Source organism: Rhinocladiella mackenziei (genome assembly GCF_000835555.1).
Source record: "Rhinocladiella mackenziei CBS 650.93 unplaced genomic scaffold supercont1.1, whole genome shotgun sequence".
Lineage (NCBI taxonomy): Eukaryota > Fungi > Ascomycota > Eurotiomycetes > Chaetothyriales > Herpotrichiellaceae > Rhinocladiella > Rhinocladiella mackenziei.
The window spans coordinates 4594995-4614097 of record NW_013550604.1 but is presented as its reverse complement, the minus strand read 5'-3'; the positions used below and the strand labels follow the sequence as shown (position 1 = coordinate 4614097).

Below are 19103 nucleotides of genomic sequence, written 5' to 3'. Positions count from 1 at the left end.
TTGGCGTCGACTTGCTCCCTATGGTGGTGGCAGCTCACGTGGTAACGCATTGAGGGATCTCATTTTATTGTCCGAACTCTTTTTTTGGGGGGGGGGGGGCCCCTCGGGCTCGATGTCTGACATGTGTTGGAGAACGTAGCTGTAGCAGTGTCAAAGGTCAATGTTCGAAAGGAAGTCCTCCAGAAGGCCTGTTAGGGTGTCCAAGATCACTGACCATTGGGATACCAGAAGGGAGTGCTTGTAGGAGACTAAAGAATCGCGTGCAGAAAGGGAATCAGAAGTCCGGGTTAGTTTGAGATTAGGAGGAAGACAGGGAGGAATCCTCAATAATGCCGATGGGGTGACAGAGTATTAGCCCTCAGGCTCGGGGTGTTTGGCTAAATAGTTGGATGCTGGGCTGCTGAAGTTGAAGGCTAATGGCTAACTCAATGCTAATCAGCGGCCCCCCACCCCCAAAAAAGAACCTGACAGTGAACCCCTGGCAGAAAGAGCAGCCGCAAGGGTCAAGACACCACATCAAACTGCAGTAGCAAACCGACAAGCCTTCGTTCCATCACCACCGCGCTGTTGACTGGACTCGTTCATCACCACGTACACCACCACGGGCGAACAATTCATGTTTGATCATCTCTGTGTCCAACAGCCTTGTGTCATTCTCTATACGTCTTGTTCTCTAGCCTCCGCGTCGCCCACACCGCACGAGCCTTTCGCTGACCGACTGACCTCCACATTCATACCCCCTTCATTGTTCAGCTCACCTGAACTGTTTACCGCGTGCTGAACCGATCCTTATCGTACCTTTCATTGCCCACATCCATCTCTGCTGCCGAAACTTGGTGTATCAGAACTTGCAGGTACAATGCATGGATAGTCTCCATTCGGACAACAGACGTCACAAAATAGGATATTTGTAACGAGGGGATTGCAAGTCTCAAGAGGCGGGCACCCCTTCTGGGGCATTTCGATTGCACACACATGCGTCCTGTTGTTGCCTTTCCTGCGCGCCACCGAGGATGCCCCCCATAACCCAAACCGACAAGACGACCAGACAGTCGTCCGCAAGCAAAGGTTTCTTCCGACGCCACCGAGATACTAGAGCGGATAGCCGATACGAGGGAGCCGGCAGTGTTGACTCCAACAATACCAATGGATCCTGGAGCTCACGACATTCCAAGAGAGAATCCGGCGCCTCTAATGACGGCCAGGACGCTGACACTTCAGGACTTGCCATGACGGCCGGTGTCATTACTTCCATTCCTTACTCGGCGACTTCTGGCTCACAAGCGCCTATTTCTGTCGACTATTTACCTCGAGACGACCAAGTACCGGGAAGAAAAGAGCCGCAACCCCATCAACTCGCCCGAGGGACCGACTTCCACCAATATCCTGCTTTCAATGCCACAGCAAATGGCGCATCACACCCGACCGGCCCCCGACCGGCTCCTCATCAATCCTCGAGCTCGAATGGAATTACAATGGCATCAAGCCAGGCTGGGGATCGGGGAGCAAAATATCAACAGTGGGGACGACCTGGGAGCAGCAGTGGGCCTCAACATGGGACATATGATTCAGTCTCAACCACTGACTCTGGTGGACAACGGAGATCTTTTGATGGAGCCAGTATAAAATCAACCGCGTCCTCAGCAACGAGAGGCTCTAGTCTATTCTCCTCCGAAAGTTCTTCGAGGACAGCGATGCCATCTCGACAAGATTCCGATTCTTCTGTCACCGTTCTATCTCCCACCCATTCGAGGTTATCGAAACTCACTTCACATTCCGGCTGGCCGGCGCAACAAGCCTCATCCTTTAATTCGACCACGCCCTTCACTCCTGCTGGATTTTATCTTCCCAAACCACAGAGTGATGCCGAAATAGAAAAGTTATTTCTACAGCTCATGCACAAGCGTGGATGGCAAAATTTGCCGGAGCAGGCAAAACGACAAATGATGGCATATGCTCCGGCAAAGAAATGGACTCTTGTGCACCAAGACAAGCTCACAGAGTGGCAAGGAGAACAGAAAAGAAGACAGCAAGCCAGACAAACTGGAACTGTTGATGGACCGACTTCTCGAGATGTTGATGGTACACCAGAATGGTATGTCAAGAAAATTTTGGATAACAGCATCACTTCGAAGCAATTGCAGAGTCTCAGCGTCAGCTTGCGAACGCAACCGATTAGTTGGGTCAAGTCATTCATCGAGGCGCAGGGACAAATTGCATTGACCAGTGTCTTAATCAAGATAAATCGACGTCAGGCTAGTGGACCTACTCCGGTCAACAATAATTCTTCGCCTGAAAAAGACCTGGACAGAGAATACGATATCGTCAAATGTCTAAAGGCGCTCATGAACAACAAATATGGCGCAGATGATGCTCTGACCCATGAGCAGATACCTGTGGCTTTAGCTTTATGCCTCATATCTCCACGCCTTACCACGAGAAAGCTGGTTAGCGAGGTTTTGACCTTCCTGTGCCATTGGGACCAAGGTCAGGGACATTTGAAGGTTCTACAAGCCATGGATCATGTGAAGAATCTAATCAACGAAAATGGTCGGTTTGATGCTTGGATGCGAATTGTTGAAGTCACCATCGATGGCCGAGGCAAGATGGGCAGTCTCGTGGGAGCCAGCGAAGAGGTTCGAAAAGGTGGAATTGGTGTCGAAAACCTGTTGATGGAATATGCTGTTGCAACGTTGGTCCTTATCAACATGTTGGTCGACGCTCCTGAACGGGATTTGCAATTACGATGTCACATCAGAGCTCAATTCATTGCATGCGGTATCAAACGGATCCTGGTGAAGATGGAATCTTTCCAGTACGATGTTATAGATAAACAGGTGGCGAAATTCCGCGAAAACGAAGCGATCGACTATGAGGATCTGTTACAGCGGGAAGGGAGCAGTATCGTCGACAGTATCGAGGGCGAAGTTAAGGATATGACAGATCCAATGCAAATCACGGACGCCATTATGACCAGAGTTCAGGGAACGAGAACCCAGGACTACTTCATCTCAGCGATGCAACATATGTTACTGCTCCGGGAAAACAACTCGGAGGAGCGATTAAGAATGTTTCAACTTGTGGATTCAATGCTCAGTTATGTGGCCATGGACCGACGGTTGCCAGATATGGATCTCAAGCAGAGCTTGAATTTCACGGTTCAAAGCTTGCTAGACAGACTGCATACCGATGAGGAAGCACGGATCGCTTTCGATGAAGCCACAGAATCCAGGCAGATTGCGGAAGCTGCCCTTGCTGAACGAGATGAAATGGCGGCCCAAGTTGCAATGGGCGCAGATGGACTCGTCAGGAGATTGCAGAAGCAAATCGAAGAGCAGGCTGGTGTTATTGAAATGCAATCAAGGCAAGCCGAGTCCTTGAAGTCTGAAGTCGCAGAACTCCAACGAATTCGGGCTCAGGAACTGCAGAGGAACGAACTGGAGACCAGAGAGCTATACCTCATGCTCCGAGATGCTCAAGATGTTGCAGCTTCTCGCGCCGCCAAAGAAGGAACCATAGGCCAAGATCCCGCCCAAATGCAAGGTATTTTGGATAGGGAGAAATTAATGGAACGTCTCGAACGGAATCTTGAGCGGACGAAGACCCAATTCAAGCTTGAAGGCAAGGTATGGGGTCAAACAGGTCCTTCCGATCGACTCCGGGAACTTCGTGAAAAGATGGATGACGCTCTCGACGCCGACTTCCAAGAAAAGACTCGACGACATCTTACGAATAGTGTCATGGGAAGTGTTCATCGTAGCAATGCCCACAAAGGACCCAGAAGAGCCGTATTGGAGGCTTTGGCAATCAGCGAGGAAGCCGAACAAGAATCAGAAGCGGAAGAGGAGGTCATTTACGAGAAACCACGCTTGGTCGAGTATTCCAGACCGAAGATTAGCGCAGACCAACAAACAAGTCTCCTTGGAGAGCTCGCCTCGAAGGTCAAGAAGGTGGACGATGACAGCGATGAAAATGCAGCAGAGGGAGATGACGCTGGTGTTACCACAGGCCCTAGCCGTCCAAGTCTGGAATCTGAATCTCCTAGAACGCCTTTTGACGAAGCACCAGCGGAAGCTAAATTCAATGGGCCACCACCACCCCCTCCTCCGCCGCCTCCATCAGATCCATCAATTCCCGGCTTGATTCCCGGATTCGAAGCTGGTCCTCCGCCTCCACCTCCTCCACCTCCTGGAATGCCTCTTTCTCCTGCTACGCCGTCCATACCTGGTTTTGAAGGAGGTCCGCCGCCACCGCCGCCACCTCCACCTGGCTCACTACCCATGAGTCCAATGTCACCTGTTCCTCCACCTCCACCTGGTGCTCCGCCGCTTCCGGGGGTCCAATATGGCCACTTCCTGCCTCAATCACCAGTTACTCCTGTCCCTATGCTCAAGAATCCCATCATGCGCCCAAAGAAGAAGCTTAAGGCTTTCCATTGGGACAAGGTCGATACGCCACAGGTTACGGTTTGGGCTGAGAATGCCAATACCGAGTCTAGGGAAGAGAAATATCGCGAACTGCAGCGAAAGGGTGTCCTTGACGAAGTTGAGAAACTCTTTATTGCAAAGGATATTAAAATCATTGGCGGAAGCGGCAACAAGGGCAAGAGCGACAAGAAGCAGATTATCAGCAGCGATATGATGAGAAATTTCCATGTCTCTATGGCCAAATTCAAAAACGACTCGGCCGATGATGTTGTGCGGAAGATCATTCATTGTGACCGAGAGGTGCTTGACAATAATGTGGTCATGGATTTCTTGCAGAGAGAAGATCTTTGCACCATCCCCGAAAACATTGCTAAGCTCATGGCGCCTTACAGTAAGGATTGGACCGGACCTGACGCCGTTACTTCGAAACGCGAACAGGATCCTGCTGACTTGACAAGAGAAGATCAGATCTATCTACAGACAGCATATGAGTTACACCATTATTGGAAAGCAAGAATGCGAGCTCTTGCTCTAACAAGGACTTACGAAAGCGACTATGATGACATATCCGCCAAATTGAAGGAGGTTGTCAACGTCTCGGAAGCGATTCGCGACTCAACTTCGTTGATGAGCGTCCTGGCCCTTATTCTTGACATTGGTAATTATATGAACGACTCGAACAAACAAGCGTCTGGTTTCAAGCTCAGTTCACTCGCACGACTGGGAATGGTTAAAGACGACAAGAACGAGACTACCTTCGCCGATCTCATCGAGCGCATCGTTCGCAATCAGTATTCTCAGTGGGAAGTTTTCGTCGAGGATATAGCCGGCGTGGTGCATGCCTCCAAACTCAATGTGGACCAATTACGACAAGACGCGAAGAAGTACATTGACAACATCAGAAATGTTCAATCTTCGCTAGACGCCGGTAATTTGAGTGACCCTAAGAAGTTCCATCCTCAAGATCGCGTTGCCCAAGTTGTGCAAAGATCTATGAAAGAAGCGAGGCGAAAGGCTGAACAAATGCAGCTTTATTTGGAAGAGACGTCAAGGACTTATGATGATATCATGACATACTTTGGTGAAGACAACCAAGACGAGAATGCCAGACGTGATTTCTTCGGCAAGCTTGGTGGTTTCGTGACAGAATGGAAGAAGTCACGAGAAAAGAACATTGCTCTAGAAGAGAACAAGCGACGTCTCGAAGCAAGCATGGCTAGAAAGAGAGCTCAAGCCAGCGCCAATGCAAGTGGTGGTGCAAGCGGAGCTGAAACACCTGGTAGTCCACCAGCCAACGGCGCCATGGAGACTCTTCTGGAGAAACTCCGGGCTGCTGCACCACAGGTCAAAGATCAACGTGACCGAAGACGACGCGCTAGACTGAAAGAAAGACATGATCAAAGAATTGCCAGCGGTCAACAATTACCTGATCTGCCTATCAAGGATGGATTGGAGGAAAGCCGCGGACTTGCCAGCGTGGGAGAGAAGTCAGGCGAGGACAATCTTAGTACCGAAGATGGTACTAGTGGCAAGGGAGATGTTAGTGAGAGTGAAGATGTTGCCGATCGAGCGTTGAGAGCTCTCCAAGAGATGAGAAGCTCCGCCCCGTCGACCGGGGATGAAATTGATGTTAGAAGGCGAAGAGATGGTGCGGATGAAGAACGAAAGAATCGAAGGATGAGACGACGAACGGCACAACAAAGCAGCGGTGCCGGGAGAGAATCTGTGCAATCACCAACCGAGAGCAAGCCTGAGCACGATAAACCTTTCTCTAATGTGGACGGTGTCAACGAAGACTCCCCGACAGATGATAAGCGATCATCTGGAGGCACATTAAGTCCTGTCTCAGCACAACCTCCACCGGCTATCATTGTCAGTGCGACGCCGGATGATGAATCTCGGCGGGACGAAGAGATAAAGAATGAAGATGGTATTGAACGAGGAGTTGGAGCTGGGGCATGATGTTGATGCCCGAGCATGAGACCATGGACCTCCTTGTACCCATACTGACTTGTGAAACTTGATTGAGTTGGAATTGGACTGGAAGGGAACGGATTCTTCTCTCATTACCATTACCCACTATCGTTGCGTGTTTTGATGGTCTCTGTCTCCTCCCTTTTTTTTTTTTTTTTTTTTTTTTTGGTTTTTGGGTTACCAAAGATACCCCTAGGTCTTAATTGTGCGAAAGAAGAAGCATGTTGAATTCAATAGAATTGAATTGTGGAAAATTTTCATTGGGGTGGGGAAGGGCAAGGAAAGAAAGGGGGTTTGTATCACAGTGGAGCGTAACTACCTACCTGTATCTATATCTCCAGCATACAGCTCTGGATGTTTTAGGGACGTGATGCCACATGCTCCTTTCTACCAAGTATCCGTTGTCCCGTCTACTATTTGGTCGGACGTGTCAGGACGGCGTACAATAGGAAATCTGGACGTGGATGGGGAAATCACGGGATCTATATTTTCGAGTCTCTGGATCCAGATTCTTTTGGATCCCGAGAGCCTCGCTGAAATGCAGTAAGCCTGAGCTGAACTGTTCTCAGATTGTTCAACATATACGTAGGACCGTAGACTTAAAACATAATATCAAACGTGAACCAAACCAATCACACGTACCACAAGATGCACATTGGGGGCATATACACAAGAAGAGTGCTCTTTCCTTTCCCTTTATTTGTCACGCATATATTTCCCTTTTCTAGAAGAGTCCATTCAAACGGGTGAGGGGCCCTTGCCCTGCCCCTGATGCTGATCAAGTAGTAAGTGCGGCTTGATAAAGTCTTCGTCCAACTGGCGGAACCAGGCCGTATGGTCGGCAGTGGCGCCGCGGAGTAAGTTCCGGATACTACTGCTTGCACCGACGCCACTGAGGAGACCGGTCGTTGACTCTCCTGTGACTCTCACGCCTGCAGTGCCCATATCGCCATCCGCACCGGCAGGGTCCTGGTCGTTGTCCAGGCCGATCTCGGGCGCGGAATGGGATTTGGGGTCTTCTGGACCTGTTGGAGGCATGGCTAAAGGTGAAGGTTTGCGTCTGGGTGCGACGGGAGGAAGGTCCAAGTCGGCGGCGTCTTCATCGTCACTCGTAGAACCGCTGTTGCTGCCGTGACCTGACAAAAGCGTGCCTTGCTGAGCGGCAGCTTCGCGTTCGCGTTGGCTGATGGTGGAGTTCTTGCGGTGGTTCCCATTTTTGGCTTGGCTGAATGGTGGCGATCGACCATTGCTGCTACTATAGCCTCTGTCATTTCGGGGACGTGAGGCGGAGCCATTTACTCCTCCAGGCCGGCTGTTGCCAACGTAGTCGAGGCCGATAGATGACCGGGGATTGTGACCGAAGCCTGTACCCGAGCGCTTGTAATATGTGCCGCCATTGGCGGTTTCAATATCGAATTCGTCATCCGAGTCGATTTCTTCGACCACACCAGTACGAATTCCAAGGATTTCCAGCATGCGGGCCGTGGTACCACCGAAGATGATTACAGTCAGCACCACGACAACAAGAACAGTGGCACGGAGGGCAGGGCCTTCGTTTCCTTGAAGTCCCGCGGCGAGGGCAACACCAACAGCACCACGAAGCCCTGCCCAGAATAACATGGCTTGATAATGCCATGGAAGTTCCTCTGCCACGTCACGACCTTTTCGTTTGGCGCGAAGCCGAATAATGTAGTTGATTGCTCTTGAGAGTGGAAATACCGCTAACCATCGCGCCCCGCAAATACCGACCACTGTGACGAGAATAAAAAGAGGTTTGAAAACAAGATCTGTTTCCGTGAATAAGGCGAGTCCGAGATAGATGAAGATGAAATTTTCGGAAAGCTGGGCGGTGATTTGGAAAACAAATTTGGTAGTGAGTTGCGTGCGTCTCGACATGTTGTAATATGCGTAGTGTTTGAGGGTGATTCCACAGAACAAGAGTGACACGATACCTAGAAACTGTTAACATATTGCTCCTGTCAGACCTAGAGGAATCATCTTCCATACCTGACATATGCACGCCGTTGGAAAAGAAGTAGCTTGCATATGCGATCAAGACAATCAGACAACTCTCGATCTTTGGAAATCTTCGAACGAGAGTGTATTTCAGGGCAAGAGCCGTTCCGACACCCACGATTACACCAATCAATAAACTGGTAAAAAATACCAGCAAGAAAATGCCAATGGCTTCGAATAGGCTGATGATGTTCAAATTTCCAGCGGCTCCTTCTCGGTACCTCTGGGCAGTCTCGAATAAGACAATGGCAATGGCATCATTGAGGATGGATTCGCCGAAAATGACGGTATATAGTTTGGGTTCGACCTTGTAGATGTTGAAGATGGCGAGAATAGTAACGGGATCTGTTGCGGAGAGGGTTGCGCCCACGGAAATGGCCTCAACCCAAGTGATGGTTAAACCGTCGAAAGGGATTCTTGTCCACAGCCAAAGAATTAAACCCAACGAGACGGCGGAAATGAATGTTCCGGCGAACGCAAAGGTAAGAATGGTCCCGATATTGCGGAAAAAGTTTGCCTGCGTGTTTTAATTTTTTTTTTTTAGCGGTTATTCAAGTTTCCAACTCTTGCTGAGAGCCTAACCTGATGTAACTCGTAGCCAGAGGCTAGAATGATGGGTGGGAGAAGGAGGTTGAAGAAGAACTGATAGTCGAAGCTGACGGTGTCTTGTATGGCAGTTCCAGGCGTAATTCGTATAATCAATCCGACCACCATTCCTGGAATCCTCATCAGTTGAGTGCGGTCGCGGAACTGGAGAGGAGAGGATGCGCACCGGCGAATATAGAGATGACTGTTTCATGGACGGCCTGGATCCTTTTCTGTTGCAGAATATAACTCGTGAAAAGGGCGGCAATGAGCAGCATGATCAGGATGAAGAGCGCCCATGAGGAAAAGATTTCTTTCTGACCGGCTTCTGAGGGTTCTATTCGGAAAGGATTTAGCCATAGAAAGAGTGTACAAGGAAAGGCGGTGCTCCTATACCATCTGGATCGACGTCTTCCACCTGTCGGCCTGATTCTAAGTCAGTATTGCGTGTTCCCAACATGAGGAGTGCATCATACGGAGGAGATTTATTGTCGCGCCAGCCAGACTCGACGCCATGTTGGACGCCATGTTGGCGCAGATTGAAGGGGTCTATCATGCGAAACTGGGCGACAAAAGGAGCATGGTAGGTGCAACGTGCGTTGAATAGGGACGCAAGAAGCAGCGTGATTGTGGTAGAGTCATGTGAAACACAAGAGAGACTGCGTCGATGGGTGGTGGATAGATGAGGTGGTGTTGAGAGGCAGGCTGCGGTAGTGGTGGGCTTTTTTAACGAGGCTCGACCTTTTCTCCACAATAACAGACCCTTTGGTTGCCCTTTCTTCTTGAGGAAACAGAAACGTCGAACTTCGAGAAGAGAATTGACAAAGGACTTTACCCTTGATACACTTCACAGCCCTGGCGGGCCCGAAGAAATCTACAAAACTAACCAGTCTCACAGGTTCTTTCTTGTTCGAATAATAAAAAGGCATCGAAATCGCCCGATTTAAGCATTCTGTGAGCTTGACCTGTTTCACAAGCTGCCCAATGCCAGATGCGGATCCATTTGATAATTGACGCCCTTCCATCCCAATGATCATTCTCCGCCGTCAAGTGCACCTCGTAATTGTACATTAGTACCTATGTCTCATTCCGTTCCACTCGCGGCTCCGCTCGTCGTTCCATTCGTAGCAAACCCATTGCTACCTGCTCCCAATGTTAACCTCAGTTTAGTTCCCCCCGCAGGTGCCACCGACCCCCGAGGTGTCCCAGCACTGGATGCCGCCGCGGTCGACTCCCCATCGAGAGGAATTTTCTCCCCTATATGCCCAAGGTTCGGGTTTTCGCCAATTTGTTTTGCAATAGCTTCGTTGCAGTAATTCTGTCTGAATGTTAGCACTGACTTGATACAGTTGTCAAAGTTCCTAGGTCTCACCTCGATGGCAATCGCATCATTGTACAACATGCTGCCGTCTTCGTTGTAAGTCTTAGCATTTTTGGCCAGTAGGGCAATATCATTGCTCAGATCTTTGAGACTCGAATATTGGTGACTATTGATGCGTTTCTCAATCATGTCCATGGCGATAGGATCCTGGATGAAATTGTAGTAGTCGGGATACATCTTCTTGGGAGGAAGTTCCAAGAACGGTCCAATGATCAATCGAGTGGGTGGCTCGTCGTCGCTGTCATCCTCCGATTGTTCTTCCGGATCCGAGTCTGGTACTTCCAACGCCTTGATCGACTCAAAAACGGTCTTGAGGGCCTTCTGCAACGCCGTACGATCTGCACTGCTTAGCGGGTCTGTAGCCTTGTGGCTTTGTTTGCCCCGCTTTCGCTTTGATGCCGGCGTCTCTTCTTCAAGATCCTCGCCTTTGCGTTTCTGACCCGCGGACTTTCGAGGACCTTTCTTCTTGGGCTGAGGCTCCTCTTCGGAACTATCACGTTCAGGCTCAGGAGACGAAACAATCCCCGCCGCCTCTCGTTCACGTTTGGCCTTGTTCGACCGTCGCTTCTCGATGCGTGCCGCCTTCCTCTTTGCAGCTTCGCCAATCGAGTCATCTGAATCGTCCACGGCCGCAAGCCACTGCTCTTCCGTGAGACCGTCATCGTACTTCACCTGAGTCTTGACACGAGCGCCTCGTCCTGTGTACTCCTCCTCCACTTCTTGCACAGGGTTATCTTCGGCCATGTATATCTCAGGAAGCTCACTTTCGCCCATCAATCGTGGAAGTGGTCGACCAGGCCCGTAGTCATCAGTTTCGTTACGCTCCTTGTCCATCTGTTTGAAGATGGCCAATTCTTCTTCGGTTCGAGCCATGATGTCGTTGAGATCGTCATCATCCATTTCTTCTTGGTCTCCCACCTGTTCAGCCGCTTCCGCCGACTCCAGGAGAGTTTTCAGGAATGCGTCACGTTCCTCATTGGTGGATTTGTTGTCGAACTTGCCGGCCTGGATAACCTTGCCATCAATGTCAAGCTTGAATTGAGCCGCCTCCAAGATTTTCTCTTCGACCGAGTTAGAGCTGATGAGTCGCAAAATTCGAACCTCATTCTTCTGGCCAATTCTGTGGGCACGATCCTGTGCCTGCAAATCTTGGTGAGGATTCCAGTCCGAATCATAGATGATGACGGTGTCTGCAGTCTGTAAGTTCAAACCAAGGCCACCCGCACGGGTGGACAGCAAGAAACAGAAGTAGGGTGATCCAGGCTCATTGAAAATACGGAGCAGTTCGGACCGATCCTCCGCTTTGGTGGCGCCATCAAGGCGAAGATACTGGAGCCCTCGCAATCGCAAGAAGTCTTCCATGATGTTCATGATTTGAGTCATTTGGAAGAACATCAACACACGATGACCAGTGGCACGAAACTTGGGTAGAATTCTGTCAAGCAACTCAAACTTGCCGGCCGTTCGCCAGATGGAATCATTGGTCCCTCTGCCGGGGTTCATCTGATCTTCCACCGGCTCAAACACATAGGGATGGTTGCACAGTTTTCTCAGCTGCATCAACATGTTGCTGAGGCCACGCATGCTAGTTTTGCCGCCCTTGCCGTCGGCCACTACCAGCTTGTTATGCGTCATCAGTTGCATATATAGCTTAGTCTGAAGGGCAGAGAAACGACATTTGATCACGCGCTCCTGCTTGTCGGGAAGGTCTTTCTCGACATCCTTCTTCAAACGACGAAGCAGGAAAGGCCGCAGCACCTTGTGAAGACGACGAATGACCAACAATTGCTCTTCTTCGGTCAACTCCATCTTGTCTTGTCCACCCGTATTGGCGAAAGGAGTGTTGAACCATTCATCGAACGACTTCACCGACTTGAAGATTGTGGGTAGAACGAAATTGAGAAGCGCCCATAATTCAGGAAGGTTGTTCTGTAACGGGGTCCCGGTCAAAATAAGTCGATAACGCGTAGTGTAGTATTGGGTAATGGTGCTACTCAATTTGGACTGAGAGTTCTTCATACGATGGCCTTCGTCGACGATCATGTGAACCCACTTAATTTTGCTCAAGATCGGTCGGTCTTTGATGATATATTCGTAGGTCGTCAGCAAAACTTGGAAGTTGCCTTGTCGAATTCGCATCTGTTGCTGTTTCCTGCTGTTCGGGGGTCCTTTGTACACGATGCGACTGACTGAAGGTGCCCACTTCTCAAATTCAAGATTCCAGTTGGTGAGGGTACTGAGAGGCACGATGACCAAGAAAGGACCGGTTTGGCGCTTTTTCTCGATGAGGTAGGTGATCAAGCTGATGGTCTGGATAGTTTTGCCCAAGCCCATTTCGTCGGCAAGAATACCGTTGAGGTTGTTGTTGAAGAGGGATATCATCCACTGCAAACCCTTGAGTTGATATTCCTTCAAGGTGCCTCCAACCAGGATCGAGGGTTGTATGTTGACTTCTTCTTTGATCCGATGAGCGACAGCATAATAATCAACCTTGCCATGACCCTCTTCATCTTCTTCCTCATCTTCCTCATCTTCTTCCTCATCGATATATTTGTCTTCCCCCCATTTCTCCGCCGCACTTCGTTGTTGTTGTCTCACGGAAGCGGCAAGTTGTTTCAAGAAACCATCAGTTTGTTTGAGGAGATGGGTGATACGAGAATCTTTGGCCTGGCCAAGTAACTTGAGGTATGTCTCTTCATCGTTGGCCTTCAATGCTTGCAATCGCTGCTTCGCTGTTCGCTCAATCCGCTTCTGTTCTTCACGTTCCATATGCTGGTGATGCGTGACCATCATTCGTCCCAGCTTCTGAACACGATTGCGTTGACCAATGGCATTGTTACGAATGTCCTGACCATGAGCAACAATGGCCTGCAAGTGATTGGATTGTTGGGTCTTTTCCTTGTTTTCTCTTGCGTCGCGCTGTTGCTTCTCCAATTTCTCTGTGATACGAGCCTCACGCAGAGATTGCTTCTTCATTCGACGATGCATTGATCGGTTCGCCGTCATGGCCAAGTTATCATAATAGTACAAGTCCTGTTGAATTTCTCGTCGGAACTCTCGCTGTTTCTGCAACAAAGACAACTTCTTGTATTCAATCAAGGCTTTGATCTTCAGGGTGTCGTCGGCCGATGGGTCCGTTGATTTACTCGGGTCCCAAGAAGCAATGTTCACAGGAAGTGCCGCTAACTCAGCTTTGCGAGCCTGGACTCGATTGTAGAGAAGTCGTTCTTGTTCTTCGCGAACTTGGTCAATATCAATGCCCATAGGTAAGAGACTGGGGATCTTTTGGCGTCTTGTGCGATGGGAATGATCTGAGAAGCTTATCGCTTTTGCGAGAAGATCGTATGGGGACTGGTAAGAATTGAAAAATGATTTTGGTCGCACAGTCCCACTCGCACCAGTCTCTTTTGGCTCTGCACCTCCCTCTGCAACTTTGTCCGAAGTTCCACTGACGTCTACTCCGGTCGCTGCCTGCTGCTTAAGCGTAGGGAAAAGTTGTTGCTGTAGTTTTGCTGGTAACGAGAGATTCTTCGATAGCATCTTAAACGCGTATATTTGCGTCCTCAACATATTCAACTGTTCTGGGGTGAAGCTCCCATTCGCTTGCGCTACGGCGCGTTGGGGTTGTGACCCCGAGGGTTGCGCGCTGTTCGTTGTTGATGACGGGTTAGGTCCAGAAGGTGTTCCATTTACCGCCGCGGCCGCAGAATCCGATTGACTGTTGCTTGTTCCGTTTGTCGAAGGGCCGCTGGCATTCCCGTTCACCTGCTGTCCGTGTTGTTGAGATTGTTGTTGTTGGGCTTGAAGTTGTTGCTGATGTTTTTGTGCCTGCAATGCGGCCATCTTGCGGTAGTTCTGTTGTTGTTGGACAGCGGCGAGGAATCGATGCGCTTTCAGGTATTCGGGATCGGTTTCGGGAACATTTTGGGCTTTCATGCGCTGGAATTTCTGTCATGTTGTTAGCAGATCGACGAGGGGAAAAAGGGAAAAAAAAAAAAAAAGGGTGGAAGTTGAGAACATGAATTCAGGATGGCTACATACCTGGTAGACTTCTTGGACCTGTTGTTGGGATATGTTTTGGGTGAAAGGAGGGATATTGGCCTGCATGGAGGGCGCAGACTGAACTGAGGCCATGGCGGCTTATCAGTTGTGGTTTGAATATTCTAGCTCCAGGCAGTCCGCGGTCAGGATAATCAGTGAAGGATGAGTCTGAGCATCGAAACGATAACGATACACTACCCGTGGGCCTTCGATTGGCAGGGATCGGGGTAGCCTCGTGAAGATGGATGAACTTGGCGCAGTGTCGTAGTTCACCAAGTTCGTGGCGAGTCGGGCTGAGGTCGAGCGGTTGAGGTGAGGATGCCTAAAAGAGGGGACGAAGAGTTGGCTGCCGTCCTTGGGCGCACTCCTCAGGTGGTATAGTGACCGAACAATGCTCAGTTGAGATGAAAAGAGATGGTTGCGACGCGTTGATGATGGTTTTCGATTGGAGGCACCAGAGGGGGGCTTCACGTTCCGACGCAGCAGCGAGGGAAGTGACACGCAAAGTCGCCCTCAGAGATAGAGTGGCCACGGTCGAAGTTTTCAGTCACGTGCTATACCGGCCAGCCCCGGCTTGGCACTCATTTTCTGGTCTTGCCTATCCAGGTGTCCTAACAACTCAATGCTCGAAGCATGATTTATTCTCTGCATATCGTAATGTCTCGATGTCTGTCATAATGCACCGCCCACTACAGGCCATTTCCGGCTCGGGTTCTAGTTCTGGTACGCAAGACCCTCAATTCACCTGCTTTCCAGCCAACGCCATACTTGCCAAATCAATCTAAGCCTGTTCATAAGGACTGATATAGCAAAACTGCGGCATGTCCAGCATGGCTCTAAGTAAAAACTGTCCTCTTCGCCGGTACAGGGGGTGGTGGTGGCTTCTTTGCTCGCGAAGGAGGGGGTGGAGGAGGTGCACCACTCTTCTTTCCAGTGAGGGGAGTGAGAGATCCGCTCCCATGCGAAGTCGTAGGAGAAGCAGACTGTTCCCCATAGCCATGATCAGGGCTACTGTTCGTGTAAGAGCCTGAGTCATCCGCGAAAACGTCTTGTTCCTCCACATTCCTCAGCTGCGACCGCGCTGTGCGGATCATCAGAGAATCACTTGGAACACGAGAAATTCGAGGATTTCCGGGAGACAGGTCTCTGGCTGGATTGTGGTTGCTGTCGAATGTCGTTGATCTGGGGAAATTTGGCCGAGTTGAAATACCAGGCGAATGGTCAGATGTGGGCTGTTCCGCAAATCGACCAGTCTGTATCCGATTGGATTTGATAGCTGGACGCACTTCGGCCACAGGAGTTGACTCTTCTGTGGGTTCCACGTATTGCGTGTAGGACCGGACGGTGTTCGACCGTGACCGAGTATTGGGACGGCCTCCTCGGTGTTGTGGTTGTGGGCTGCGCAATCGTGTCAGAAGGCGCACATTCGAAAGATTGGAGTCTCCTTACCTTGCGGGCCATTCGCTTTTCAACTGTAATAGTGCCTCTCTGCACTTGTCATGGTATGCCAGCTCGGCATCCAGAAACGCTCCGAGTTCAGCAACACTCTCCGGATCTGCATCACGGATTTCCTCCATCCGGCGTTGGACATCATCGGCTGACTCTTCATATTTGGCCTTTTGTGTCCGCAACTCCTCCTCGACACGGAAGTCTTCCTTTTTAGCTTTCTGCATCTTCGCCAGCGAAGTATCATATGCAAGCCGTCTGGTCTCCAGCCTCTTGCGCGCAGCTTGATATTCCTTCAATTGAACCAATGACCTCTCCAGGGACTCCAGCCAACAAGAAGTGGCGCTAGCAATATATGCTTCCTGGACGCGGGCCAGTCTCTCTTGTGTTCGGCCAAACACTTTCATACATCAGTTTATTGTGAATGTCGAAGGAAGGATAACATACTGTTTAGACATTGCCCGTATTCTGAGTCTGGTTCAAAGTCTTCGCCATGGGATATCATGGTCCCTCCCATATATGCAATTGGCAGTGTCTTCTCCTTGCCCTCTACCTCAGATCGCTTAGAGACGGCTTTGATGTACGCATTCATAGATCTCTGCATTTTCTCCAGCCCTAGAGCCAATCTGTCAGGATTTGTTCCTAGAGCATTTGGATACGTTTTAGGAATATACACACCCTCCTGTCGCAAGCCCATTTCCACCTCCAATGCCTTGAAGTCATCTGAGACATTGGTCTTTACTTCCCCGCCCATGCGCTCTCCTGCCCACTGTTTAAAACGATCGAGCTTCTTGTTGACATTCATGATGGAAAGAATGAGGCGGATGAGGCCTTGGAACCAATATATTGATAGATAAACGAGGGATACAACCCCAGATGCGGAAGATAAATGAAGAGGATGGAATGGTTTGTCTGTGAGAAACGGAGGGTTCGGATGGGTCAGACGGCGGTATTATGGCTGGAATGCTGAGCGGGTTGCGAGCGATAAAAAGAAAGTCAGGCGAGAAGTGGGCAGTGAGCAGTGAACAATGAGCAGCGGTAGTATGTATAGTGTCGTCGAACAACAAGGAGATCACAAATACCCAACAAAAACAAACCCAACCACATCCCAGGGTTCAAGTAGCTTTTGATAAAATGCTGGCAGTGGCGATCGTAACGCGCAACCCCAGTCACTGTCAATCAATCGGTCTGCAAAGCGCACCAAACAGCCAGTGGCTCCCGCACTCTGCCCCTAACCTCAAACTCTCCTGTTCTTCTGAAACATAACGCCACCAAAAGCCCACGAGCCGCTGGGTCTGATGTTGCATTTGGCAAACATTTCGCAAGCATTTGGCACTCTCCGTGCGAGTGGACCGGCTGTTGTTAAGTCTGGAAATCTTAACACGAATTCAGAGTGCCACATGCCCGCGGTCCAGGGTACCGGACTTACTGGGAGTGGCCCACGAGCCAAGGCCGTCTGTTGAGGAAATTACCCAAAGTCGATCTATGTACCAGTTGACACTGCGGCAGTTAAAAAGGGATGGCGGGCTGTCTCTACTCCGGGGAACAAAAATTAGTCGGCAGGATACTCGCACGGGGAAAGGTCTGTTCAAAGTCTTTTGGAATTTGATTTTGATTCATTGCACGTACTTGCAACGAAGATCCGACAGCCTCTTGTCGAAAATGTCACACCTGGCTAATGGCTGAGGCCCCGTAACACATTCCACGCCGTTTTTGAAACCCCCATCAACCCCTCACACCTAGTCCTTCGTCTTCTGTGTACCACGGAGCAGACCAGTTCTTCTGGCAGCAATGAGACCAGCCTTTTGACCCTGAGCAGCGTATCTGGAGATAGTTGAAGCCTTGCCGATGTGTTGATGGTTACCACCACCATGAGGATGGTCCACAGGGTTCATGGCAACACCACGGGTCTTTGGCCAGGAGTTGCGTTTGACGGCGAACTTGTGCTTTGCACGCGACGCCTCTGTATAAATAGTTAGTCCATTCCTTGACCTAAATAATCATCTTCCACGTACTGAGCAGGGGCTTATCGGTTCGTCCACCACCTGCAACAATTCCAATCATGCCTCTCGCTGAACTAAGAACGACCTTCTTTGCACCACTGGGGAGTTTCACTCGAGTTTTGCCTTCATCGGGGTTGTGTCCAATGACAGTGACATAGTTGCCAGACGTTCGTCCCAGAGCGCCTCGGTCACCAGTCTTCTCTTCAACATTCGACACGACTGTTCCCTCGGGGACTGCACCCAGAGGGAGGATGTTGCCCACATTCAAGCTTGCATTCTTTCCGGCGTAGATGAATTGTCCTGTGAAGACTCCTTCGTTTGCGATCATTGTTTCGACCCGGGTCTTGAATTTGTACGGATCTTTGAACGCGATTTGTGCGAGCGGCGCACCACGTCCGGGATCATGGATGATATCCTTGATGATTCCTCTGATATAACCATGTCTTTCGGAGAAATCGAGGGTTCTGAACTTCGCCGGCGCCTTGTTCAATCGAGTGTGTGCCGCTGGAGAAGGAGATGTCAGATCGATTCAATGAAGTTTCAGACGAAACTCGGTCGCTCTAACTTACTAAACACACTTCCGCGGCCTTTCCGCTGGTTTCTGATAACACGGCCCATCTTGCGGAAGAGTCGTCGATGTTATTGCAGATTTGAAGGTCTGAGACTGAGGGACAAATTTCTGTGCGGCAAGGAGACGAAAGAAGCTAGCGTTCACTTGTCTTGGCATCTGCATGCCTTGCTCCGATTAGTGCGGAGTACAACTACAGAGGAGCAGTACCGGTTTATGTAACGGGAAGGTACCCCACTTTGCTCCCAACTCCTCCCCATCTCGGACTTTGCTCAATGAAACGCTCCCCGTAGCTATTCATCGCGAGCAAAATGGAAGAATCCAGACATTCACTGAGCACATAATGTCACGAAATGTCATAGTTTGTCATTCCCAGTGCCCCGTTCCGCATCTATTCATCGGATCATGCCGCAGCTACTTACGCCCTCTCCCCTCATTTCTTTATTTCCCATCCTCAATCTTTATACATCACATTCCCTAAGCGTTCCCACAATATCCGGTCCGCATAGGAACTCACCGTTTCCTCCACTGCCAGCTGGTCAAGTGTCTCCTCCCCTTCTAGGGAACAGCCATCTCAGCCATCCCGAACTTCTTCAGAGGGACAGCTGAAACTCCTTCAGGTGCTCAACATCCACAAGCTCCTCCTTGACAGCCTCCACGAG

The 19103-nt window shown here is 50.1% G+C and overlaps 5 protein-coding genes across 5 annotated transcripts; 1 reads left to right on the top strand and 4 right to left on the bottom strand.

Annotated features, from left to right (window-relative positions):
* Window positions 1-1013: 1013 nt before the first annotated feature.
* Z518_01622 (uncharacterized protein) lies at window positions 1014-6389 on the top strand (the record flags this gene model as incomplete). Its single annotated transcript, XM_013422221.1, has 1 exon — window positions 1014-6389. The coding sequence occupies one exon, from the start codon at window positions 1014-1016 to the stop codon at window positions 6387-6389; it is 5376 nt and encodes a 1791-aa protein (XP_013277675.1).
* A 750-nt stretch (window positions 6390-7139) lies between these two features.
* Z518_01621 (sodium/hydrogen exchanger 3) lies at window positions 7140-9530 on the bottom strand (the record flags this gene model as incomplete). Its single annotated transcript, XM_013422220.1, has 6 exons — window positions 7140-8353; window positions 8409-8934; window positions 9000-9133; window positions 9190-9339; window positions 9399-9428; window positions 9479-9530. The coding sequence occupies 6 exons, from the start codon at window positions 9528-9530 to the stop codon at window positions 7140-7142; spliced, it is 2106 nt and encodes a 701-aa protein (XP_013277674.1).
* Window positions 9531-10086: 556 nt separating this feature from the next.
* On the bottom strand, window positions 10087-14517 carry Z518_01620 (uncharacterized protein; the record flags this gene model as incomplete). The annotated part of the gene is made up of 3 exons (XM_013422219.1): window positions 10087-10320; window positions 10375-14331; window positions 14425-14517. The coding sequence occupies 3 exons, from the start codon at window positions 14515-14517 to the stop codon at window positions 10087-10089; spliced, it is 4284 nt and encodes a 1427-aa protein (XP_013277673.1).
* A 743-nt stretch (window positions 14518-15260) lies between these two features.
* Z518_01619 (uncharacterized protein) lies at window positions 15261-16675 on the bottom strand (the record flags this gene model as incomplete). Its single annotated transcript, XM_013422218.1, has 4 exons — window positions 15261-15822; window positions 15874-16270; window positions 16318-16485; window positions 16549-16675. The coding sequence occupies 4 exons, from the start codon at window positions 16673-16675 to the stop codon at window positions 15261-15263; spliced, it is 1254 nt and encodes a 417-aa protein (XP_013277672.1).
* A 934-nt stretch (window positions 16676-17609) lies between these two features.
* On the bottom strand, window positions 17610-18491 carry Z518_01618 (60S ribosomal protein L2-B; the record flags this gene model as incomplete). The annotated part of the gene is made up of 3 exons (XM_013422217.1): window positions 17610-17833; window positions 17886-18377; window positions 18443-18491. The coding sequence occupies 3 exons, from the start codon at window positions 18489-18491 to the stop codon at window positions 17610-17612; spliced, it is 765 nt and encodes a 254-aa protein (XP_013277671.1).
* Between the last annotated feature and the right edge of the window lie 612 nt (window positions 18492-19103).